Source organism: Trypanosoma cruzi (genome assembly GCF_000209065.1).
Source record: "Trypanosoma cruzi strain CL Brener chromosome Unknown tcruzi_1047053507681, whole genome shotgun sequence".
NCBI lineage: Eukaryota > Euglenozoa > Kinetoplastea > Trypanosomatida > Trypanosomatidae > Trypanosoma > Trypanosoma cruzi.
In genome coordinates this window covers 1-24664 of record NW_921120.1, presented here as the reverse complement: position 1 = coordinate 24664, position 24664 = coordinate 1, and the positions used below count along the sequence as shown (strand labels likewise).

The 24664-nt window shown below is 53.0% G+C and overlaps 10 protein-coding genes across 10 annotated transcripts, besides 20 other annotated features; all 10 read right to left on the bottom strand.

Moving 5' to 3' along the window:
* Positions 1–689: part of a sequence feature (areas merged during assembly that could not be assigned to a particular haplotype. This can correspond to areas where the two haplotypes were merged or to regions with more than two copies in the genome that were merged during assembly.) that runs on past the window's edge.
* Positions 59–91: a microsatellite.
* Positions 150–218: a mobile genetic element.
* Positions 371–405: a microsatellite.
* Tc00.1047053507681.100 (ATP-binding cassette protein, putative) lies at positions 569–2617 on the bottom strand (the record flags this gene model as incomplete). Its single annotated transcript, XM_813506.1, has 1 exon — positions 569–2617. One exon carries the CDS (start codon positions 2615–2617, stop codon positions 569–571), a length of 2049 nt encoding a protein of 682 aa, XP_818599.1.
* Positions 690–9235: a sequence feature (areas merged during assembly that could not be assigned to a particular haplotype. This can correspond to areas where the two haplotypes were merged or to regions with more than two copies in the genome that were merged during assembly.).
* On the bottom strand, positions 2738–4861 carry Tc00.1047053507681.90 (uncharacterized protein; the record flags this gene model as incomplete). Its single annotated transcript, XM_813504.1, has 1 exon — positions 2738–4861. One exon carries the CDS (start codon positions 4859–4861, stop codon positions 2738–2740), a length of 2124 nt encoding a protein of 707 aa, XP_818597.1.
* Positions 4890–4938: a microsatellite.
* Positions 5061–6833, bottom strand: Tc00.1047053507681.80 (uncharacterized protein; the record flags this gene model as incomplete). Its single annotated transcript, XM_813502.1, has 1 exon — positions 5061–6833. One exon carries the CDS (start codon positions 6831–6833, stop codon positions 5061–5063), a length of 1773 nt encoding a protein of 590 aa, XP_818595.1.
* On the bottom strand, positions 7675–8700 carry Tc00.1047053507681.70 (uncharacterized protein; the record flags this gene model as incomplete). Its single annotated transcript, XM_813500.1, has 1 exon — positions 7675–8700. One exon carries the CDS (start codon positions 8698–8700, stop codon positions 7675–7677), a length of 1026 nt encoding a protein of 341 aa, XP_818593.1.
* Positions 8736–8780: a sequence feature (T-rich).
* On the bottom strand, positions 8903–9235 carry Tc00.1047053507681.60 (uncharacterized protein; the record flags this gene model as incomplete). The annotated part of the gene is made up of 1 exon (XM_813498.1): positions 8903–9235. One exon carries the CDS (start codon positions 9233–9235, stop codon positions 8903–8905), a length of 333 nt encoding a protein of 110 aa, XP_818591.1.
* Positions 9236–9354: a sequence feature (areas merged during assembly that could not be assigned to a particular haplotype. This can correspond to areas where the two haplotypes were merged or to regions with more than two copies in the genome that were merged during assembly.).
* Positions 9317–9369: a sequence feature (T-rich).
* Positions 9355–19592: a sequence feature (areas merged during assembly that could not be assigned to a particular haplotype. This can correspond to areas where the two haplotypes were merged or to regions with more than two copies in the genome that were merged during assembly.).
* Positions 9569–9588: a microsatellite.
* Positions 9634–11184, bottom strand: Tc00.1047053507681.50 (uncharacterized protein; the record flags this gene model as incomplete). The annotated part of the gene is made up of 1 exon (XM_813496.1): positions 9634–11184. One exon carries the CDS (start codon positions 11182–11184, stop codon positions 9634–9636), a length of 1551 nt encoding a protein of 516 aa, XP_818589.1.
* On the bottom strand, positions 11490–13085 carry Tc00.1047053507681.40 (uncharacterized protein; the record flags this gene model as incomplete). The annotated part of the gene is made up of 1 exon (XM_813494.1): positions 11490–13085. The coding sequence occupies one exon, from the start codon at positions 13083–13085 to the stop codon at positions 11490–11492; it is 1596 nt and encodes a 531-aa protein (XP_818587.1).
* Positions 13211–13231: a microsatellite.
* Positions 13312–13351: a microsatellite.
* Tc00.1047053507681.30 (uncharacterized protein) lies at positions 13423–21252 on the bottom strand (the record flags this gene model as incomplete). Its single annotated transcript, XM_813492.1, has 1 exon — positions 13423–21252. One exon carries the CDS (start codon positions 21250–21252, stop codon positions 13423–13425), a length of 7830 nt encoding a protein of 2609 aa, XP_818585.1.
* Positions 19593–19620: a sequence feature (areas merged during assembly that could not be assigned to a particular haplotype. This can correspond to areas where the two haplotypes were merged or to regions with more than two copies in the genome that were merged during assembly.).
* Positions 19621–21870: a sequence feature (areas merged during assembly that could not be assigned to a particular haplotype. This can correspond to areas where the two haplotypes were merged or to regions with more than two copies in the genome that were merged during assembly.).
* Positions 21404–21454: a sequence feature (T-rich).
* Positions 21635–21734: a sequence feature (A-rich).
* Positions 21871–22504: a sequence feature (haploid, non-Esmeraldo-like haplotype).
* Positions 22030–22057: a microsatellite.
* Positions 22505–24664: a sequence feature (heterozygous, Esmeraldo-like haplotype).
* Tc00.1047053507681.20 (succinyl-CoA ligase [GDP-forming] beta-chain, putative) lies at positions 22599–23855 on the bottom strand (the record flags this gene model as incomplete). The annotated part of the gene is made up of 1 exon (XM_813490.1): positions 22599–23855. The coding sequence occupies one exon, from the start codon at positions 23853–23855 to the stop codon at positions 22599–22601; it is 1257 nt and encodes a 418-aa protein (XP_818583.1).
* Positions 24201–24593, bottom strand: Tc00.1047053507681.10 (uncharacterized protein; the record flags this gene model as incomplete). The annotated part of the gene is made up of 1 exon (XM_813488.1): positions 24201–24593. One exon carries the CDS (start codon positions 24591–24593, stop codon positions 24201–24203), a length of 393 nt encoding a protein of 130 aa, XP_818581.1.

Below are 24664 nucleotides of genomic sequence, written 5' to 3'. Positions count from 1 at the left end.
AAGGAGGGTAAAGGGGAAAAACTGTAGTTCTACCACATACTCAATGTTTATTCCTAGCATAGATATATAGATAGATAGATAGATAGATAGACATGTGTATTCGCATATCACCGTCGTGACATTTTGCCCTCCATTCGGATTGGAGGCATTTGTTCCTTACAAATTGGCAGACTTCGGGCTCTTCCAGCCACAAGACCCCCGTCGCAAGCAGTGGGCATTTTTCAAAAAAAAAAAAAGAAAAAATAAACAAAATGCGTCTTTTTTTGTGATCGACTTGTTTATTTCGTCCATCGCGGTCTTCCAAGAAGATCCACAAAAATAAAATTAAAAAAGACGTACAGAAATATCCTCGTCCTACCCGCATATACATATAGATAGATAGATAGATAGATAGATAGATAGATATATGTTCATTTGGCCAGCCGGCCATCCCACGAACATTCCTTTCCAAAAAAAAAAAAAAAAAAAGCAGTGGAGCCGTAAAGAAGCCGCAAGCAGAAATCAAAGTCGTGCATTGTTGCTGTCGCTTACCCCTCTTCCCACACACACACACATATACACGTCTTCTCTACCCACTCCCCCGCGTTCGCACAAGCACAAGGCCGATGTAGGCCAATAGTAAATAAACACCCACGCTTCCCGCGGCAGCCCCAATGAAGCGCCAAAAATCCTTTGTATAGAAGCCCTGCATCTCGGCGTACAGTTTTCCATCACGCACGCAAATCACGTCGTCCGGGCTGCAGTTAAACTTCAGTCCGTCAAACTCGTTAATCACCAGTGTTGTGAGGCCGTAGCGCACAAAAGAAATGTACTTGATCCATTTCCAAAACAGCGGGATGGCTTCAACACTCATCAGCACACCGCCCGAGGGCAAAAGATACACCACAACAACGAGCGGTGCCAAAATATTCGCAACCTGTATGTTTTTCGACACGGTCGACACAAGTAGACAGAAGGTGTAGCCGTTCAGCATGATGATGAAGCATATAAGACAGAACAAAAGAAACTTGTCAACGCGGGGTTGAAGTCCGACCATAAAATAAGCAATGGTGTCGAAAACAAAGTTCGACACCATTTTAATGGGTAAATCCTGCACAATCTTCCCAATGAAGAACGCCACGGGGCGGTACATCCCGTTGCGGTGCTCCCGGAGCAGCAGAGGACGGTCCTCCATGAGCAAATTGAGGACACTTACGCTGTGGAGGGAGGTGTTCATCACGATAAAAAACAAAACACCCATGCGGTTCCGAATCGACGGCTGGTCAAGCCCCAGACGAAAATAAACGCTGCCGGTAAGAAGAGCAAAGAATATCGACGCGGCAAACGTGACAATAACGGCCATGGGATCACGGATTTTGTTGATAACCCCTCGCATAGACACCACACGGATCTGAGTCCACACGCTGCGGAAATATGGCGAGACATCCTTTGCCATCGATGTTTCTGAGCCTATTTGCATGAATGTGTCATCGATGGCGTCAATTTCCCGTTCGATCCCCTCAAGCAGCCTGTCTCGGAACGCCGCCGCGATGTTGGGGGCGCTCTGCCCGCATGCGACGTGGCATAGCCGCGCCTCATCCCCACATGCCAGCAGCTCTTCCTCTGGCGGCACCGAGATGCTGTCAAGTAGAAAATCTGCCGGGTTTTCGGGTGCCGACGGTACAACGCCAATTTGGGCAAAAAACGACATGGCTTCACCCGCAGGTCCAAAGTAAACCTCTTCGCCGTAGCCATTCAACAATAACAGCCGGTCAAAAAGGGCAAAACAGCTGCTGCGTGGCTGGTGGATGGAAAAAACGACGGCGGTACCGAGCGATGTGAGTTCCTTGAAGATTTTCATCAGATGCAGCGCGGTGAACGCATCGAGGCCGGTGGTTGGCTCGTCGAGAAAAATCAAAGAGGGGGAAGCCACCAACTCAATGGCGATGGCGCACCGTTTCTTTTCGCCCCCGCTGATCCCGCGCACCAAATCCGAGCCAATTTTCTTGTTCTGAATCCCATCAATACCAAGCTGACGCATGACTTCCTCTACGCGGGCACGGACCTCCCGCCTCTTGAAAGAAGGGGGCGTGCGCAGCTGCGCCGCATAAGATATGGTTTCCCGCACCGTTAGAAAACACTGCATGACGTCCACCTGCTGCACATACGCAGTGATGCGACGAAAGGCGGCGTCTTTGATGGCTCTGCCGTTGAGCAAAACCTCCCCGCCCACCTCACCGCTAACCGTGCGCTTCGCGAGGATGTCTAGCAGGGTGGACTTACCAGCACCCGACGGCCCCAAAATGGCCAGCATCTCGCCACTCCGCACGTAGCCAGAGATGCCGCATAGAATTTCACTCCTCCCACTGCACTTTGGCAACGTGTATGTGATGTCCTTGAATGTCAGCGCCAGTTTCGACGTACTCTCCTTCTGCCTCCCAAGGAACTGAACACTGGACATGCCCCTTCCCAGCAAGGGTTCTTCGGATTGTACTGGCGACGGCTGCCGAAGGCCTTCGCTTTCACACACACCCTGAATTGGCATCTCTTGTTCACTGTACGCCAATAAAAAAGCTGGAAAACCCCCCAAAAGAAAGAGAAAAAGAAAGAAAGTCAGTAAACAGCGAGGCAATGACATATCCCTCCTCTAATGAGCAAAGTGGCTCATGTACAAACGCCTACACACGCACACGCAGAAAATTACCCCACACAAATCCCCACCTAAAAAAAAAAAAAAAAAAAGGATAGATGGCAAAAGTCACGCCTCAGCAACAACAGCGTAGGCGCTCAACCTCTGTATAATCATTGCAGCGTCTAGAAGCTGCTGTATCACGTCAGAAAAAGACTGACCAGTCATCGCCTCTCCGCCAAGCTGTTGGAAAAAGGCCCTGGTGCTCGCCTCAGACACCGAATCAGCGCCGCTTTCACGCTGCTCGTGCGCCATCATCCGCAGCAGCGCCACGCACGCGGCCTTCTTACTGATCTTCCTCTTTTTACCACTCCTTACGGCAGAAAAATCGGCACCGCAAGGAATGGCTTGTTTTTTAATGCGCTCTCTTGCAGTGGCCACAGCGGCCGTGTCCAAAGCCCACAGATGGTGCGTGTAGCATTGCCAAACCTCCTCCGCAAGCAACTCGCTCCAACCAGTGGCCCTCTCGCCGTGACAGCATCCGTGCTCAAGGACCAGCCGTGCCAAGTTTAACTCCCACAATACCGACAGCACCAACGCCAGCGGTGGAGTGCTGTTTGTGACGGTCGTCGTACCAAGGGCTTTGGTACCATGCCAGTGCTCACGCAGGCGACTCAGATAAAAACTTGTAAAGGCCTCAGCAGGAATCATCCTTTCCAAAACGGACGCTGGTGGCGCCTCCTCCACAGCAGCACGCAGAAGTTCCTCGCAAAGTGGGCCAGCACAAAAAACACCGGAGTCCAATCGTCCCGGACTTGACTCACAGAGCGATGCGGAGCGGGAAGGAGTTCTGGACAATGACTGCGAGCTTGCGACAGAGGCGGCAATAACCCCCTCACCAATAGAAGCGGCATTGTGGAGGGAGAGTTGAGCAGTGGTGCGTGCCACCACGGAGAATTTTGGGATAAGGGCGGCGGCTGCAAGAAGGTCGTCGTTTGCGGCAGCCGTGACCTGTACATGAGTGGGTATCACATGACTGCGAATCATCGTCGCCGACACTCCGCCGCCACCGCCACCACTGAAGATGGGGCACACACCCGTTATAAATCCCTCCACAAGATTCGCACAACCGCGGCTGGAAACCTCATCAACGACAAGGGCGTCAAATGTCGACACCGCACCACCCAAGAGAAGCTGCTGACGCACATGCGGGTACGTCGCGGTGATGGCCTGAGATATGGCCGCAGAACGTTGCTGTCCGTGGACAACGTGTGCCCCGACCAATGTGGCGTGTGGGCCAAGAAGGTGCAAAAACGCACGTAACAAGGCGGACTTGCCGGACCTTGGGGCTCCCAAAAGCAAAGCATGAAGAGGCCGCCGCGCGCGGCACCTTACAGCTCGATACATTGTGTGCACCACCACAAGTAAGAGCAGTGACTTGCACAATTTCTGTCCCGCCATCTCTGGCGAAAACGACTCGACAAGTTGTTCAAAAGAAAATTGTCCAGGCATTGAAGGGTACGAAGCAAAATTGTCTCTTCGGATGCTGCGTGACCACGCCAATGACCCCACGCTGTCATCTGCAGCAGTGATTTCGGAGACATTGTGAATAACATAGGCCATTTCCTGATTCTCCGTGCGACTCGGGTACAATAGAGCGCAGAAAACGGTCCCAACACGGAGCCGTAATCCAACGCCACCGTACGCCCACGCAGAAAGGTGCCTTCCAGATGCAAGCTGTATGACAACATGTGTACGGGTGCAATACATCGGTCTCAGTGAAGAAGATGCGGCAGGAGTTGTTTCCGGCCCTGCCAAAGACACACTCCAACCCAGCTGAATGATATCTGTGGTGCTCGGTACAAGTCGAAGCGCGACAATGCGTGCAACGAGCCGTTGAAGTCCGTTCCCCGCTTCAGCCCCACCAGCATCTTCTTGTGACACGCATGGGAAGGGCAGAGATGCGCGTGCGTCAAGTAGGAAGGATGCGTCACTGTAGACACCACCACGTGAGCTGTTGGCCAAACAGCGCAGCAAGTACAAAGCTTCCGGCTCATCCTGCAGTCTCCAGACACATTGCTCCCACATGGCGTGCAAAGAGTTGGGAGGCGGCGGGGCACTCTGCATAAAGTCCAGAAGGTCGGCATACCGTACCTCGCCACCGTCATCGCAGCCAGTGTCGTTCTTGTGAAGACACTCCACAGCGTGCTGCACCCACAGAGTCGCAGCCTCATCATTCGCGGTGGATGTCATGTTACAAATTGTCTGTGCAAATAACAAAATATATATATTATATATATATATATAATATATATATATATATATATATAAAGAAAGAAAAGAAGCACGTCAAACCATCAACCGATTCGGCACTGCCAATAATTTCCATGTGTGCATGAAAGAGAAAGAGACACACATTGGAAGTAGGAAAAAGAGAATCAAAAAACCGACGTCAGCGCCTCGACAAAGCCTGCTCCACCGCCTCCCGGGCCTCCTCCCAGCCAAACCACAAGGTGTCAAACACGTCCTGGAGGTCATCTGCATCGACAAGAACACATGCGAAGAGACGAATGGCCTCTATCTTGCTATCATTAAAAAACAACCGTTCTGTTATCTTTGCTACCTGCAGCGCTGTCACGCCCACGACGGCGCTATAGGCATCGACCGTCGCAATGCTCTCATCCTTTTCACGTTCCCCCACGGTATCATCGGGAATGGCGTCCGCAAAGGATGACTGGATATCGGCATCAACCTCGCCTGTGAGAAGAAGCCTCTTGAACATGCGCATAATGTCGCGGTCATCCTGAAGAAGTGCCATTTGGTCCAACAGCACCTGCAACTCGTCATCGCGGATACAGCGAAGGCGTTGCGCATTACTGTCAATGCATTCACGCATCCGAAGCCGCTTCTCTTGCAGGGATCGCTTGTCATAAGCCATCTTGATGGGCTCTGGGAGCATCGCACGGTGCTCCACAACGGCCTTCGCAGCGGCCTCCCCGCTCAACGCGTCAATTTGCGTCGAGAAGCCAAGAAATTCGAAAAGAATCTGATTGATATACACCGTAAAATGCGTCCGCTCCCCTCTGACTGTCGGGCGTGAAAGTTCAAAGTTCGCTAAAAGTCCCCGTGGCTCCCAGGAGTCCACGTTCATCACGACATTCTGCAAGAACTGATTAAGACCCAACTTTCGCGCCTCACCCATCTCCACGGTGAGCTTGCGCCACGCAGGCACTCGGCTTTGGGGAAGCAATGGGACCGTAGCGGGCCCGTAAACCTGTACAAGTTTATTGCGTAGATCGTGAAACTGCCTATAACGTTTTGATACTACCCAGTGATGGCCGCAAATAGATACGTGGAGGAAGTACTCAATGTGATCCCTCTCAAGAATACTAAAGTCCTTCACAGTGAGCACCAACTCTGACGTGATGGTGGAGGCCGCAGCAGCCAAGACCAATTCCCTGGAGTCTTCGCAAGGACTCCTCCTCCTGATCGAATGCAGCTTGACCTCCACGGTGGGCAAAGAAGCGGAGGGCAAAGACGACGCTGGAGGCAGCTCTGAGGCCATGGATACTGATGATACTGATGTGGGCGGGGTAGCGTCCTTAATAGCCACCTGACTGGGCGTGGAGGAGGCCCGCGTTGCGCCAGTGAGCGGAACGAACACGGAAGAAGAAAAGGGCGTCACCACCGCAATATTTTCTCTGGCCTCAGTATTTCTTTTCGCTGGTCCCGCTTGTGGAGGTGTTTCGAAGCGGGTGTCCGTTTCATTGGCATCAGCCACCACACCCGGCGGCGGCGGCGGCGGAGACGGCTTTTGCGGTGTGTTGTTTGTCGTGTGTTCCAGCAACTCCAGAAAGGCACCCAAAAACTTGTTGACGTGGACGCGCCGCGTTCCGCCGTCAGGGTCCGGCAGTGTCAAATTGTACAGGCGGGGAGACCAAAAAGGCGCGGCCGCAAGCATCTCATTGAGGTACATCTCCAGTTTTTGAAGCCGCACCGCTGCCGTTGCGGCGTTTTTGCCTGCCCACGGCCGCGCCATCCCGGCCAATTGCGGCAGGTGGACGGCGGTGTAGTGTTTCTCGAGCAGCGAGTGCAGTTCCGCGAAGTTGTCGTAGGACTTGCTCACCACCCACGCCATGTCCCGACCGAAGCGGACCTGAAATTTGTAGAGCATCGTGCCCTCGTGCAGCAGGTAGTCAATGGCGGACACTTCCACCTGCGCCATGCCACCCGCCCCGCCCCCTCCTCCGAGGCAAATGGAAGTCGAAGAAGAGGAACACTTAACAGAAAAAAAAAAAAGGATAAAGAAAAAAAATAAACCGGCGATCAAACGTCGCCTCACCCCTTCCCCGAATAAGAGGGAGAAAGAGAGGGATGAAGAGACCAGCTAATCCAAACAGGGAGTGAAAGAGGAACAAATTTTCAAAAAGCATCCAACGACATCATGCGCACCCACTCGGACTTGACGATGCGGTACCGCCCCAATCACCCCTGTGCATCTCCAGCGCGTCGCGGTATGCCCGCATGTACACCGCCCCGTAAATTTCCCCAGCAATCTCGGCAACAGCCTGTCGGTACGCATCATTGCGCAGGCCTTTTACCCGCCGAGCGTAGTCGCGTGAAGCGATATCCAAATCCGCGTCGGGCGGTGAGGCGCCAAACTCCTCCATTACTCCCCGTCCTTTTTTTTTTTATCTTGTTTCCCCTCCTTTTCTTTCCTTCGGCTCCTCCGGCAGAGCCTCTGCTCCCACACACAAGGAAAAAAATAGAGAGCAAGAAAGAAAGCGAGGCAAAACGGCATATGAAGAAGCAAGAAAAAATTGACAAAGTGGGGCCACCCTCCCGCCCACACCACCGACAGCGGCGGCTGCAGGAATTGCGAATGGACTCCATGCATAATCATCATCATACGGCGCCGCAGGAACGGAAGACACGACCAAAAGAAGGCAAACAAACTCACTCACACACAAACACACACACTTTCTCTCTCGTCTGGTCCTTCTTCCTACGTCCGTTTCCCCCTTCCACACCCAACCCGCCAATCTCAAAAACAGACTCCTGTGCAATCACTTCCCCACGGCCGACTGACCACCAAATCGCGAGGAACGGGCGTTGGCGCGGGAACCGACAGAGTTGAAGAACGTTTTCGGACCACTTGTCGTCTGCGGGCTGCGCAGTCGTGTCTTCTCCCTGAACACGTTGACACGAACAGAGTTGTGGTTCGGCAAGTTTCCGTCGTAATTTAACCAATTCAGCACGTGGCGGGTGCGTTGTCGCATAATCGGCTCCACCTCTGCCGGATCAAAGTCCCATCTCACCAAATGGCTGCAACGCTCATCCGGCGTGTCGCCAAACCACTGGTAGTTGACGCGCACGTACTGATTTTGCAGCGGCCGCTCGTTAAGCATGCGCGTCACCTCCTTTGGGTTCGCCACGGCAGCGGCGAGCGCCTCGCATGTTTTCACTACTTCACGAAGCAACTGAGTGACGCCCGCGTCAATGGGCGTATCCTCTGCTGCTGGATGGACCGGCAGGATGCGTTGGCCGCCATCGAGGGCGTGCACCACCACCCACGGTGTTTCGTTGTACTCTAGCAGCATCTCCGTCTCCACATACACCTGCGAGTTGTGGAATGTGATGGGGATGAGGAACTCACGCGCAAATCTCTTTGCCGTTTCCGCTGCCAATTTCCCCAGTGGGGTGCTCTGCCGCTGACCGTAGTAAACGTAGATGGACTTGGTGAAGGGGTGCACCTTCACAACCCTCTCCAGCAGGACCGCGTAGGGCCAAACGATTTCTGCCGCCTCGTTGCCAAACTGCTGTTTCGGTTTTGGCAGCCCTTTGAACGCCTCGAGCTCGTCCCATCCCTCCCGCATTTGCAAGTCCCACCGCTTGATGAAGCGGTAGCGTTCCGCCTCCTTCTCGGTCGTCTGCCGTTTGCCGGGGCCGCGATGCATGCCACGGGGCCGCCTGCTAGTAGATGTCGGCACATCCTGCAGCTGCTCCAGCCCGAGGAGCCCACGCGTTGTCGTTATGGCGCGAACGAAGGAATTACACGCAATAGACACTAAACAATACTGCCAACGACGCATAACGAGCAATCTTCGTGTGTTTCCGAGTTGTATGCAAAAGTAAAGAATAGAAAGAAGAATAAAAAAGGGAAAAGAAAAGAGGAAGACGTCGCACTCATAAATCTCAAAAACACATCCCCATCACTGCCACAGGGCACACAACACGCTTGCAGAAAAAAGACAGCGGGAACAAAAAGGACGCCTCACCGGGACCATTTCACAATCACCGTGTGCGTAATGTTGCCATGCGTTGATGTCTGCTCTGGTTCAAGACCCGCGGACAGCCGTCACGGTCCTTCTCCAGTGCGACGCAGTAATGGCAATAGTACGCCACTTCTGTCGTTTTCCCGGAGTTGCACATGATACAACGCTCCTCGCCTTCCTTTCCAAAGCCGCAATCGTCGCATACGTGCACCTCCCGCATGGACGGGAGCACCTCATCAAACTGCAGGTCACAAATCACGCAGCGGCCATCGTGCTGGTCGCAAACATAGCCAAAGGAGGCCCCGGGCATTTTGCGGCACATCTGTTGCTCCTGTTTCGAATGCCTCAACATTAATGTGGCGGCTCAATATCACACAAAGCCTAAGACCCTGTTCGCATGTAAATACGACATGTACACAAAAATTGTGAGGGGAAAAACAAAGTAAAAAAAAAAAAAAAAAAAGAAGCAAAAATAAAAATAAAAAAGCCGCAACGCACGTAGCCCGCCGCCGAGTACAAAAGTCAAAAATATTGGATCACCATCATTTACTTAAAAAAAAAAAAAAACGTGTGGCGGCATGCAAAGGCATAACCCAACACTTTTCAAAAAACCTAATATATATAATGCGCATATATGTCCCTCCCCATAAAATGTTCTTTTCTGATTGGCAAACGCAGAAACCGTAAAAAAAAAAAAAAAAAAAAGGGTCTGCAGAAAAAAAAAAAAAGGGAAAAGGGTTCCTGAAGTCCTTATCCAACACTCCCACGTTCGGTTTCCTCCAGTTTCACCCTCTTGTGCGGCACGGTGTCCATTGCTGTACCATCCTCGTCATCGTCCCCGCTGTCCTCAACGACCGTGGCAGACGCCTTTGCCTTTTCCTCTGCGGCAGCTACCCTTCGTTTCCGCTTGGAATTTCTTCCCGTGACCCACACTATGGGATTGTCGGCAAACTCATCCAACTCTGTCGCTGCCGAGGGCGGCCCCGCACATGGAGCAATCGCCTCGACAAACTGAACCTTCCCATGCGGCTGTGGTGGTGTTGATGGCGGCCGTTCCGGCTTCTCCGATACTGTCGATCGCCCACCGGTTGCCCGCGCGCTGCTATTGCTAACACTGTAAAGCGGCATCGTCTCCAGTGTCGGGTTGGTGGAACGCAACAGCGGGCGCATCGAGCCGTGAAACGTTGAGGGTCGTGAAACGTATTCAATTTCAAATGTCGTCTGTACCCCGATATCCTGCATGTTCTGTATCCGTCTTCCCCTTCCATGGCGGTGGTCCATTGCTAAGTCAATGGACGTTACCATGTAATCCCGCATGGGGTCTGTGGGCTGGCGGCAGGTCGGGCATTGATCAGACCGCATCAGCCACCGATACAGACAGCGGCTGTGGAAGATGTGTCCGCAATGCAGCTTGCGCGCCCTTTCACGTGGTTTAATGGGCTCCAGGCAGATAACGCAATATCCCGAGAGGCTCACTTCCGGGAAAGACCGCAGGAGATTGTTAGAGCGGTGCAATATAAGCACCTCATTCATCATAAAGCAGAAATGCGTAACCACTGCCAGCTTCATGAACGTCGTGGCCCCATCCGAGCAGTAATTAAGTGCCGCTAAGAAAGAGGCGGCTGAACCCACGCATCGCACAAAAAGGCCTGTCTTTTCAATCGGGTCAAAACCACCCTGACGCCTCCCCAGTGCTGTCACCGAGTACAGGAAATGTAGTCCAATAAATATGAGGGCCTGAAGAATTTGAATCGACAGCGTCGCCGACCAGAGAATGAGCGTGTAGTATACCGTCTCATTTGCGGGGTCGCGCGGCCGCGGGCTTGTGGCAAAAAACGACCACTGAAGCGCCGCGGAAAGGAGCGCGAGGCATCCCGAGACAAGAGTAAAGGCACGGAAGCGCCAGCACTCCCGGTCTGGCCACGCTGCGGTCTGCCACTCCACCCGCGACGACCAGCACATGATGACAAGAACGAGAAGAAACGCGTCGCACCACGCGGTAGTCGCCTTCGTTCCGGCTAAACAGCCGAGAACAACAAGTGCGGGCACCGGCCATAAAAGACGGGCATCCATCGCGTTGTCAAGAGAATTGGATGCCAATTCGCCCGTGCCCTGCACGTTGACACCAGAGACCCACTCAATTACACGAAATACGCGCCTCACAACATATTTTACGGCGCCAATCATAAGATTCCACAGAAGTGTTACTGAGAGGTCCGAGTAAACCCTAAAAAGGTTCCAGTAGACAAGGAGCATCAGCCCCAGCCACACCACGGATCCATCTATATACAGCGTGGCCATTATTTCTTTCCGAAACGGAACCTGCGAGAGAAAAAGGCATGGAGGAAGGAAGAAACAGACACGGAGAAAAATAAAATGGAGCAAAAAAAAAAAATAAAGAATGAAATCGAACAAATAAGGCGCCGTCCTAACACGCCGGAAAGACACGGAAAGAAAAAGAGAGAGACTGGATGCTGAAGCAGAAGAAAAAAAAAGAAAAATCGGCGGAGACCCACCAATCAACTACTGACACACGCATACTCCACAGAAAAATAAATAAAAGAGAAATGCCTAACAAAATATTACGCAGTACCGCCAAAAACGCATCACTTTTTCTGAAATTCCGCTTGCAGTGCAAGAAGAGCAGACTGCTGTTGCTCCAACATCCGACGAGTCATCTCCATCTGTGCCTGTATCTGTTGCATAAGCCGCAGCTTATCGGCGTCGCTTCGTGCGTCGCCGACGCGTTGCTCGCTGGAAGTTCCAAAAGAATTTGCTTGGGACGCAAGCTCCCCTGCCGCTGTAGAGGTCCCTTGGAAGCTGCCTAGAAAATCAGGGGTCGACTGCTGCGCTGCGCTAATAAAATTCCCACCAGACGGAGGAAAGTTCTGCGAAATAAACGACAAAGTGCTCTGCTCCTGCTGCTGTTTTTCTACTTGTTTATGATTCTGGTCAAGCAATTGCGGTAAAGACGGTTTGGGCGTGAAGGTGCCGTTACCGGTAGGCGTCGCTGTGGGCGGAAGCGGCGCGGACTGAAGACGTGGCGCGGGGCCAAATATATCCTCAATAACCGCATCGGCAGATATGTCTTGCAACGAAGGAACGTGAGAGGAAGAGGTTGCCGCCGGTTTCTTCTGCACCGACACACCAGAAAATAGATCGTCCAGTTGCGAGACGGTGGGCTGCTGTGGGGCAATAACGTGTCGTGGGGGCACTGTTGGTGCGGGTGCAGATGACAACAACGGTGCCTGCAATGCCTGCGTAATGCGACGCGCAGTGCTTTGAGCCGCCTCCGCCTTGACAGGGTTTTCTACGCTATTCATGGTCAAATGACGACAAATGCCCACGTTGTTCTCTCGATAATAATCCTGCGCCTCCTTCACGCCACTGCTGACAAGCGCCTCCACCACAAGGAGAACCTTGTACCTGTTCTGCAGCGTCTGTCGAGCACCCTGCAGGTGCTGATCGAGTGCGGCGCACACCTCCGTCACCCTTTCGGTGGCAATAGCCGCGGACACAAAGGAATCCAGCTCTGTCTGCGCAAACCTCTTCTTCGGACTCGCGACGACCTGCTCGGCAAGTTTTTCAGGCGACAGACTGCCGTCAAAGGTGCCGTAGATACGCCCCCTCACAATGACAGCCGATTGCCTTTTTTCCTCCTCGCACTGTCTTCGGTACATCCGCCGCTCCTTCTCATGCATTGTCTGAAACTCGCTTTTGTATGACTGCGGCGACGTGTACTCTTCCTCCCTCGCCCCGCTCATCTGCACTGTTGGAAACGACACGAGGGCATCGCTGTTCCCGTCCATCGCCTCGAGAAAGGCACGGGCAAGATCCCTGTTGGACGCCTCCAGCGTGCCCCTGCCCACATCCTGAAGGTTCGCAATGCGAGACAGACTGCCTCTCACCCTCGCCATTCGAATGCGGATGCCGTTGGCGCCCTCGACGAACAGCACGCGGAAGATGGAGAGGGCTTTGCTCAAAACGATAGACGAGCTCTCGTCGAGACTCGGCGCAAGGGCCTTCATAATCATCTCGCAGGCGTGGTCCGACTGAAAACTCGCCTCCCGCACCTCCTCCATCTGGTAAAACGGCACAGAACGCTTGTCAGTGTTCATGGCCGAGTGCACAAGGCGTGTGTACGGATTTACGCTGTCCCGCACGTACCCCAGCACGGAACTTATCTTCTCGTTGATGTTCATCTCTCCAACTGACTCAGAGCACGCGCGGAGAAGCACCTCCGTCCTACCCACTCCTGTTTTATCCCCTTCTTCCTCTCGCTAAAGTCAGCCACGAACTGACAATCCGGCGGCGTGAAAGCTCCAGTAAAAAAAAAAAAAAAAAAAAATTTTGTTAATAGTAACAAAAAACGCAGGCACAAGAACATCACACGCAACCCCTAAGATACAGGAGACCTTTCCCACCTCAAATAATAACTTAAAAATAATAATAATAATAATAATGACAAAATGACGGCTTGCCCACCCTTCAGTCCATGCCGGTTTTTTGTAAGCAGGCGGTGGGGAGGGTCTTGCTTGTTCAAACGGCCACGCTCCCCTCAATGTGCCCCAAAAAACACCGCGCTGTCTCCGTGTCATGCATACACAGCAATTGAAGTGGGGCAACAAATGACTCCGACGGAACCTGAAATCCCACGAATTCGGCCTCGCTGCAAGCAGGTAAAGCACGTGTGATTGAAGCCTCCGGCTTCTCAGCCCCCTCCTCTCGATGCCTTTGAAGAAATAAATCCTCAGACTCAGAATGAGCCCCGGGCAAGCCCCCGCGCGAAGCACGCGGACACAGTTCATGTGACACACCGTGCCTTTTGAGTGGATCGTTCAAGAAACACGGCCCGAGAAAAGCAAAGGACGGGGGCGAGGCAATCAAGTTCCCCGTGGCAGGGCACGCCGCGCCCGCAGTATGGCACAGTGAAAGCGTCAAAACGGCGGCGTTTTTCAACCACACATCATGCCCCACCGTTTGCGGAGTTATGGCCTCCTTTAAAGCCGCCAGGCGGGACAAGTAAGAGTCCCGCGGGAGCACGTGAGCATCAAGAAACTCAAGCAACATGAACCGTACCGACGGCAGTGGCTCCTTCAGCCCCTCAGCCACCCTCGCCAGCAAAAAGGACGACGGGGCCACCTCGTACACACGTACAGCGAGTTTAAAAAAAGCCAGATTCGTGTCTTCGCTCCCACACATTATTTGCATGGCGTCCGGCGACAAAAAGGCATTCATGAAACTCTCCTTCTCCGCGGCGGTGAGCAGGGGAAAGAGCTCCACAAGCAGGTAGTACAGAGCAACACGCACCGGAGCACTAAGAGTGAAAAGGTGGCCGGAGAAAATATCGTGCAGCGTCGCATACGCCTCTGCAGCCCGTGAAAGAGTGCATTTAATCACGTGAAGGGCAGCCAGCTGCTCCGTCGCATCACGACTCATAAAGTTCGCAAGAAGTGTAGAGAGTGGAATGTCTTCGACGACACCAGAGTCATGCTGCACAATTGCACACAACACCCTCAGCGCCACCCCGGGACTGCGGGACCAGAGACATAGCAACGCACTTCTCACCGTGTCTCGCAGCAGCAAAACGTCCGTCTCAGCAAATTCTCTCAATCCGCGCAGCTCCTTTCCAACCACATCTGCAACCACAAGCAATTCTTCCACTTCAACTTTGGCGATATTTTTGTTCCTGTTGAAGCACGACACCAGCGAGTGATACAGGTCCACCAGGGATGCTGGTGCCACAGAAGACAACAACACCCCATTGTCAATAAGGAGGCCGCACATTCGAATGCCAAAACTGAATTCTAGCAATTGCCCTCGAAGCACATGCAGAAGGTCCCTGTCGCACACAGGGGATAACGGCTTTAAGAGAGAAACTAGACGACGTACGAGGTCCAAGTTGTGTTGCATCACATCCTCACTGGGATGTGATGCGCCGCGGAAAAGAAACACCATCAACTTGCGTGCTGCCTCGGTCGTGAAGTTCATAGCCCCCGTCTCGCCCCAATGGAACAGCAGTTCCAACAGGTCACGGGCCACGTAATGAACCCCACCTTCCCCCATTTCCTCCTCGCATACAAGTGACACCAACGAGTCACGGAGTGCATTGGCAGCTGGCGTGAAGGACGAAGCTCGCATCTGAATGAGGCGAGCCAACACCAACCTCACATTGACGTGTATGGCTGTGGATGAGAAGAGGCCAATGATCTCCTTTACCCATCCGTCAGCGGGGTTCACAGCAAACCTAGACAAGAGAAAATCCGTGACGCGGAGGAGTGCACCAAAGCAAGTACTAATCCATACACCGTCCAATTTCACTCTGGGAGCCCCATTCTCCTTCTCCTCCCTCTTTCGATTGTGAGGTTTATCGTCACCCTCGTCATGCATGACAAGGGCATGACTAAGCCATGGCAAGTTCGCGGTAAGAAAAGTGTGATCAACCGCATTTTCAACGGCATAAACGCATTGCATTTCACCCTCTGTTCCTTGTCTCAAGATCCCTGTGTTGCTCTCGGCAAGTCTCTGAAATGTCGCGACACATTTACGCACCTCCCAGTCACTGCACTCTTTCGCCGTACACTCCGTCATATGTGGGAAATTCGTTTCCACGTAAAAAAAATGTTTGAAGGATGTATCCACAATTTGGTTCCATACCCCACCGCCTGGAGAGTTGAGCAGAAGCCGCGTAAACACCTTCTCTTGCTCCTGCGTAGCAACGAGAACGGCCACGAGGCAGCGATGAGCCGACTGCCGGTAATTGAGAGCATCATGAAACGCCTCAGGAGAAAAAGTAGCGGGAGGCACAAAAACACGCGCCGCACAGCATGCTTTAATGAGCGCAATGATGAGCTCTTTGCCGCTGCTACCATCTTTCTTCCCTGTGAAAGCGGCATTTATAGGGCCTCGAAGAACTGATGCTGCCGTCATATCAAACACAGCCTCCAGCATGATCAGTGCCCGTGTTTTTCTTTGCAGCGTTGCCGCCCCAGATGGTGGTGCGCTCGCCTCCTCCACGAGTCCCACAACATGCTGCAGAAAGAATTTGTCACGCACCGCCGGCAGCAGACGGCGTAGACTTGGCAGGAGAAGACGATGCGTCAGACCCCACCACACCGCCCATGGAAGACCGCATTGCTGCTGCAACTCCCGGGACTTGTGGCACAACTCCACGAGAGCCTCCGACGGGAGCTTCTGCAAAACCGATGAGACCGCCGTGACAAGTGCGGTGTACTGCGGCATGTCGGTTTGATGAAGCAGTGGAACCAAAGAAAGCAACAGAGCCGAATCCAACGCAGCGGTGCATCTGACTATGCGGATAAGGGCTCTTACCACAAACGCGTAGTGAATGCCGTTTATACTTCCGTCATCCACTTCTCTCCAGTCAAGCGGCAACTCGTCGTTAATAGCACGACGCATCAGCTGCTCTACGAGTGTAGCATATGGCTGCGTTGGCCGCTCATTCCCCGCGCTGGCGGCAGCGACCGCATCGCAAAGGACATCTACGCCTTGAACAAACAGATGCACCGCCACGCGACTCGTGAGCAATGCGTGTGGACGCATGGTCCAACGCTCGCCGTCCACCGCCGCGCTGATATCAACAAGAATGTCATATTCGTGGCACGCAAGAAAATGGTTGCCACCCACTCGCAAGCAGCAACGATGCACTTCAAGAAAGAATGCCAACACTGCCGGAGAGCCTCCACGCCCAATATGCATAAGAGCATCAACACCCCTCTTCATTGCCAGCGCCCACGTCTCTGCTGCCGGCTTGGGCCCTTGGTGGACGTCATGCAACAAACCGCGGAGGGCCACAAAGGGGGCACTCTGAAGTGATGACTCGCCACTTCGTTGCAAAAGTTCCCCGCACACCTGGAAAAGTTCTGTCAAGAGATACCGGAGCGTCGCGCCGTTCTTGCCAGCGTCCCGCCAGTCCCCACGCAATATGGCTGCGAGAAAAACAGGGGATGTCTTCCTATCGACAAATCTCTCCTCGTCCCGCTGAACTGCACTGAGGACCTCACGCAGCCCAAATCCCTTTGGCACATTGGTAACATTCTCACCACCCTTTCTCGCCTTGGCATCGTCAAGAGACGGTGGTGGTAGTGGTGACAGCAGTAGAAGTAGCAGCATGTGGCAGAAAATGGTGCCCCATTGACTGTTGACAACGCACTCATCACGCACGGCCTCCAAAAGACCCTCTAGAAGACGCCGCTGGATGACATGCGATAACGACGGCAACAGAAGCACCTCCGCCCACAGCCCCAAATCCACAAGAACGGCAAGACAACGCAGAGTGTGCACTGCCGTATGTGGATCCGACAGAAAAAACTCCAACAAATTTGGCTGCGGCGTTAGCCAAAGCGTCGCTGGAACATGTTCGCGAAGGCAGTCAACCAATTCGCGGAAACGGCCCTCATCAGACCGCAATGACACAGAAAGTGCTGCAACAAGTTCCCGTCCACAGAGTCGTTGCACCTCGTAATAGGGCCCTGGTGTTATGCCAAGCGATGTGGGCGCAAGCAGCAGACGCGCCGCAAATTGCGGCAGTGACCGATTCAACAACAACAACTTGCTTGCCACTGTGCCCACTTCGCCGCTTAGCACTCGCACCAGATGCCGCGCAATGAAAAGAACACGAGCAGAGATGCACACACTGTCACTGCAGCCGGCAGCACTCTCGGCGACATAACGATCCAGTTCCTCAAGCACACGACGGAAGTACGTTGACTCCTCATCCAACGAGGCGTCCTCTGTTCGCGCCCGCTTCAGCGTGGACGGAAACAGTGCATTTGACATGAGCATATAATGCATCTGAAGGCCGCATTCGAGACGCCGCCCGGGAATTGTTTCCCGTAAATCGAAATCACGCAGGACAGAGAGATGTGTCAACAGCCATCGTCGCGGCCCAACGTCGCCCTCCGTGTAGCCCGGCATGCAGCGACAGATGGCAGCAAACAACCGCAGCAATGCGGCCCCACTGGTGGAGTGACGACCCTCGCGGTATGCGTGCAGTAGAATATCACGAAGAACTGCCTCGTTTTCCTCCGCAACATTTCGGTCCTGCCACATGTCCACAAGCAGCTCGTAATTAGTCACAACATATACCTCAAGACGCCTGACGCAACGACACAAATTCCCCGCAAGGCTTACTGCGGCCCTCCCTCCTCCATCTCCTTCTCTTTCATCCCCCCCATCCCACTCATTCATGCGCATGGAAGCCAGAGCTGCCAACAGCGCTCGAGTAAATGGAACAACAAATGGCAAAGCCGCCCGCTCGCAACGCAGCAAATGCAAGAGACGATCCAGCACGCCAGCAGCCCCAAGGCGCTGCCAAGCAGAAGGTCCTCGGAGTGTCAGACAAACCCAAAGTAGGACACTTTTCAATTGGCTTTCTTGTGCGCCATCCTCTTGCAGGAGCTGCAGCCGCAATTCGTATTTTAGACTCCATTGAACGTACTCTGCAAGCGCCTCAATAGAGACACGCCGTATCGACGCATTATGCGGTACCGCAGTGCCCCGAAAGATGGCGTTCTCCATCACTTTTGCTCCACGACCACCGCGCAGGGCAAAACACCGGGCACACTGATGCAACAGAGCTCCAAACATCACCTGGATGCCCGAGCCGGCTGCTGATGCTCCGGCTAGCACGATAACGGTGTCAAAAAGCTCACCGTACAAGTCATCTACGTTATGCTCTATACACCAGCCCACCGCGGCGCGCAGTAGTTCGCAGGCTGCAAGGCGCAACTGACAATCCTTTTCCTGAAATGAAAGCATCGTGGCACGTGGAAGGAGCGAGCCCAACGGCAAAAACAGCGTCGTACTTCCCATTGGCAGCGGAATTTGCGCGCCGTCCATGTGCCGGCGCAGGCACGGCAACGCCGGAGTGGTGCCATGGCGGCACTCCAACACCTCGTCTTTAACGCCACGCCGCACACCGTCTCCCAGCTGGGCGCCGTGCCGCACCAGCAGAGAGTGCAGTTGGCCAAACGCAGGATTGAACACGGTGAGCTGGCTCAAAAGAGCGCAGAATGGCGGCATAACGAGCGCACGATCCTTCTCAAGACAACAGTCGAGCACCTCCAGTGCGTCTGCCACGGCTGCCGTGTCGTCTGCGTGACGAATCACGACTTCTATTGGGTACAATAGCTGCGCGGTTTCCAGCAGGCCAAAGTGGTTCATGCTGATCATGCAGAGGGCAGACTGAAGTTGCAGCCCGTCTGTGTAGATCGTTAGACAATGGAGACACGTCCTGCTAAACGAACGCAGAAAAATCCACGCGTGACTCAATGAAAGACCTGCCCGCCATCCCGCTTGTAGTAACTCGTGAAGACATGTGTAGCCGCCAGCGATGTGGGTGTGTCGCGTGGCAAATGACACCAGCGACTCAACAAGAACTGCTGCCACCTCCTCCAAGCCAATCGCCTCACTGAAGGTCGCGTCAAGGGAACCGATAAAAAAAGAAGTAAAGCGGAGAAAGACATTGCGGTCTTCCATGCTGCAAAGCTGCATCTCCCCCAATTCATCAACGACAGGCCAGTGGAAATCCGTATCGCCCCCATCCCTCGCCTCCTCCTCCTCCGTGCTCAGCAGCGAAACATCAAACTGCCGCAACATTTCCAGCTCCGCCGACACCAACTCGCGACGCAGCGCCATCCGCAGTGAATCCAGCATGGCGTCTGAAATGGATAGATTCCATGGTGACCCCCAGTCCAGCACGCTATGACTGTGTGACTGCAACGATTCCCAGAGTAGAATGTAACTTTTCTGCATGGTGACGTCTTCCACCGCGGTGGGTAGGCCCTTTTTAGGATCCCAACGAGAAAAGGGAACACACGCCAGCGCGAGCAACCACCGCGCCACGAGGACGACGCCGAACTCCACCCCGTGGCAATAACGAATAGCCGTAAGAAGTTTCAATAACGCGGATCCAAACGTGGATCGAATATTTTCGCTGCACATCCCCCGTGGATAAAGAAAAAGTGTCGTGTGGAGAGTGAAATTCAGAAGCTGCGGCAGCTCCGATCCCATAGGCGGCAGCTCCAACAACATCGAAGCCAAGGCGCTAAGAAAGTACGGCAACAATCGCACCACGTCTTCAACAGGCCCGCTCGTTAGGGTAAACAGTACCTCACACCTTTTCACCATTTCACGAAAAGTAATTGCAAGATAGTCCACTCCAAAACAGCTTACCAGCGGCCTTGCCATGTATCCAAAAGCCATGATGGCAAATGAGAGGTCTCTATGTCTTCCTTGTTTGTCCCGCATTGTTGCCTCCAAGGCATGAAGCATGTATCGCAGCCGTGGAGCAAGATCATGCCTCTGGTTATCACCGCTCCAAGAGAGCGCCAGTGCCCGAAAAAAACCTGCGGTCGCAGCATGCGTCGCTCGCCGCACCTCAACGTTTCTGTGGCTCCAGAGATGTCTAAGTGCCGTGAAACAATCTTGCATATCATTCATGAAGCATTCTTTCAGAAAATCCGCCCTCTTTCCAAGTAGCGCAAGTGCCGCCTTGCAGAAGCGGTAGTTTTGACAGGTGCCCGCAAGCAATATGGCCTTCTTGATTAGATGGTACATGAGCATAAGAGTGTCGCGATCGGGTCCGTTGAACACGAGCGAAAATCCACCACTGTAGTCAGAAAATGCAAGCAGAAGCCCCTCACCGATCACCTGCTCCACCTCATCACTCGCAAGAAGATGCTGGCCGACACTCACCATCGCATGGAGAATACGCATAGCGTGGGGCGACATCAACGTGGTGTACACCCCGCACATGCAACCAAGGAGCCGCATCGCGTTGCTCCTAAGCCGCAGCCCTGAGGTAATCTTCCTTTCCAGAATTAACACGCAGACTTCCACCACTTTGGCTACATCCAACCGTGCGGGGGAGAGACGCTGGCCGCAGCTTCTCAGCAGAGCACTCACAACGCCCAAGCACTCCGCTTGTACCTCCACGTGTTTGCTCAAACGATGCAACAGCATAAATGTGTGCCACACGGTGCTGTGTATCTCCTCCACCTGCGGAATAGTGACGCTCTCCTGAAAGGACTCAAAAAAAAGATTGAGAAAAGACATCGCCCTTTTTAGCACTCTCGCATCCCGCGCGTCCGTTCCGGAAAACCGCATCTTCTCACAATAATCGTTCAAAACGCGCAGTAGCCCACTCTCTTCATTTGATAGAACACATTCCAGAAGAGGAACTGTCTCATGGGCGGAAAAAAGAGCAATTTTGCTGCTTCTGAGACGTCTCTCCATGTTGTCAAACACATGGCACGCATCACTAGCAGAACCCTGCAAACCCACAAGAAGAAACCTCAGGGCGGCCACATCCGCCCGAAGAGCGAAGGAAATCTCCTCAACTGTCATGAGTCGCACCACGTCTTTTTTTTTTTGTGTGTGTGTGTGTGTCCTCTTCCTTCCACGACCCACCAGCTGCCCTCCTCCGCAGGCATGAATGATTTGTGGTCAATGATTCAGCCGGCATAGGAGTCCGGTGGGAACACCAAACCGCAAAAGCAAGAAAAAAAAAAATGGGAGAAAAAAGTAAAAATCAGAAAAAAAAAAAAAAGTCATGACGCCCCACACGCTGCATCGCTTAACACGCCGGTAGAAGGGATCCGTGCGTGCGTGTCGGCGTCGGTGAGCAAAGGAATGTCACAGTATATGTTCCTGTGCAGGCAGGCCCGCACAACAAACCACCGGAAAGTTTATATATATATTCGTATCCGAACCACTTAAAGGAATCACATTTATTATTTCTCTTGTTTTGTTTTTGTGTTGTTGTTGTTGTTTTTTTGATCCTTCTGCCGCTCTTTTTTTTCTTTTTTTACTTCTGTCCTCCTTGTTTTCCTCCCCTTCTCGTGTGGGCTTCCGTTCATGGGGCATAAGGAACAATGATAAACGAAAAAAAAAATGGAAATGCACATAAATATGCACATCTGCCTACGCTCTTGCGTGGGTGACTATGTACCGCATGCTTGAGGACACCACAGCCCTCCCCTGATATATATATATATGTGCATGCGGGTTACGTGCATACACATGTGTACAGAGAAGTAGATCGCACGAATTGCCTCCTTCCATCCCTCTCGCTCTATCTCTCCTTCTCTCCCATTATTTACTACAAGCCACATTGCACCCGCCCACATACACACACACACACACACACGCAAAGAAAAAGTTTACTCAGCAGTAATCAAAAGAGGTGTGTGCCTTCAGCAAAGGCGCAATCAGGAGCAAGCAGGGAAAAGAACTGAAGAAGAAAAAAAAAAAAACTGAAGTAAATCCCCGTGCAGTCAATTCACTGCGGTGGTGTATTTCTTACTTTTGTGCTCTTGTGTTGTTCCTGTTCATCTGTTTGACGCCTCTCTCCTCCCCTTTAGTCCTCAGGATTAACATTTGTCCGCCCTTTTCCCTTCTCTCTCGTCCTTCTTTATATTATGCCTGTTATTTCGCATTTTTTTTTTTTTTTTTCGTTGATGTTGCTGCAATTTCATTTATTTGATAGTTTTCTTTTAAATTTTCATTTTTATTATCTTCTCTCGGGGAATTTGTTTGTTTCATGTGGATCTGTTATTCCCTTCGCCCCTTAATGCCTTTCCTCGTGTCACTGGTGGAGGGGGAGGAACGGGCCCCTTCTGGCTCGAGCCGGACCCTTCCCCGTTCTTCTTGTGATTACATATTACACGCAGCTCCCCGTTGGGCCCGGAAATTTACGCTGACTCCGCCGCGAGTTTGCAGGCGAGCTTGGCTGCCTCCTCGAAGTTGCGGGCGGGGTGGAGCGGGAGGCCGCTCTCCTGTAGAATGCGTTTGCCCTCCTCCTCTTTGCTGCCGCTGAGACGCACAACAACAGGGATGTTGCGGCCCTTCAGTTCGCGTGAGGCCGCCACAATACCCTCCGCGATAATGTCGCAACGCATGATGCCACCAAAGATGTTCACAAGAATGCCCTTGACCTTTTCATCGCCTGTAATGATCTGGAAGGCGGCCACGATCTGCTCCTTCGTGGCGCTGCCGCCAACGTCAAGAAAGTTCGCGGGCCTTCCGCCGTTCATGGAGATGAGGTCCATTGTCGCCATTGCGAGACCAGCACCATTTACAAGGCAGCCGACGTTGCCATCCAGGGCAATGTAGTTGAGGTCATATTTCTTGGCAAGCACCTCCTTGGGGTCAATCTGCGTGTCGTCCGCAAGGCTGAAGATGTCCTTCTGGCGGAACTCAGCGTTGTCGTCAAAAGAAAGCTTCGCATCAATGCACATGACATCGCCGTTCTCCAGTTCCACAAGTGGGTTGATCTCCACCTGCGTGCAGTCCTTCGACTTGCCAACGTTGTAGAGCGCCTTCACCTGCTCCGCTGCGTTTTCAGCAGCGCGACCACTGAAACCGAGCTCCTTTGCAAAGGCCACGCAGTTGTCATGGCTGATGCCTTCCTGAACATTAATGCGCATCCGCTTGATCTTCTCGGGGCACTTCTGCGCAAGCTCCTCGATGCCCATACCACCCTCGGCGCTTCCAATAAACATTGGCGAGGCTGTCTTGCGGTCAAGCAGAAGTGCAAGGTAGAGCTCACGCTTGATACCCGTCACAGCCTCAGTGACGTAAAGCAAATTCACCCTCTGTCCCTTGGGTCCCGTCTGCTTCGTCACAAGCGTTTTGTTCAGCATCTTCTTGGCACAATCAAGGGCCTCCGCGGCGTTCTTGCAGACATGTACGCCGCCCTTAAAGCCATCTTCAAATGTGCCCATGCCACGGCCACCGGCGAGGATCTGCGACTTGACGACCTTCTTTTCCGTCTTGATCTTCCCCAGAGCGGCCTCCACCTCCTCGAGGGTACGGCACGGGATGCCAAACTCTGTCTTGCAGCCGCCTTCCTTCAGAATGGCCTTCGACTGGTACTCGTGGATGTTGAAGAAACGGCGCTGAACGCTCACGCCCTTTGGGATGCAAGTGCGGCTCAAACGAGTGAACATGATTCACACTTCTTTTATTGTTTTCGCTTTTTGTTTTGTTTTTTGCTTGTCTGCTTTTTTTCGTGTTCCACCTCTGTTATTCGTCGTGTGAGGCGGAATGAAGCAGCAAGAAGAGCGGCAGTAGAGAGACACAACAAAAAGGAATAAAAAAGGGCCCCCGCGCCAAACCTGCATGCGCACAAGCAATGCAAATTGAGAGAAGACGGCGGAGGGGAGATTCTCCCTCCCTCCCGCGCAAAAAAAAAAAGGGGGGGGAGAAAGAAAACACAAGCCAAGCCGATCAAAAGAGACAAGCACGCCGCACTCAATGCAATTCCTCCGCAGTTTCAAACAAAACCGCCTTGACTAGCGCGAGAACATCTTGTGCATGGCTCTCCAGTTCCACCAGTAAATGTATGCGTTGTAGAAAAGGAATGTGAGCACCACGGTGTTCAGCTGCGTCGCTCCGTCAAAGTCAGTAAACAGCGCGGAGAAAAGTGCCAGACGAAAAGTCTCCCCAATCGCCGCGAGTAGCAGCGTCCAGCGATTGAGAGGCTCGTAGGCAACAAGTATCTTCGGCAGAGCCAAGTAGAGAAGAAATACGGCGAGCAGCATCGCCCCCTGTGGGCTATCGGAGGCCCTGTCAAACCACACCACGGTGGCCACAGACAACGGCTGCTGCAGAACACTCAACCGAAAGACGCATACGAGGTCGAGCAGTACGACCATCGCTATGGAGTACCACTGAATAAAAAACATGAACTTCAGCAAAACCAGCTCACAGTCCTAATAGAAAATGGGGCAAATGGAAGATACAACAAGCAGAAGGG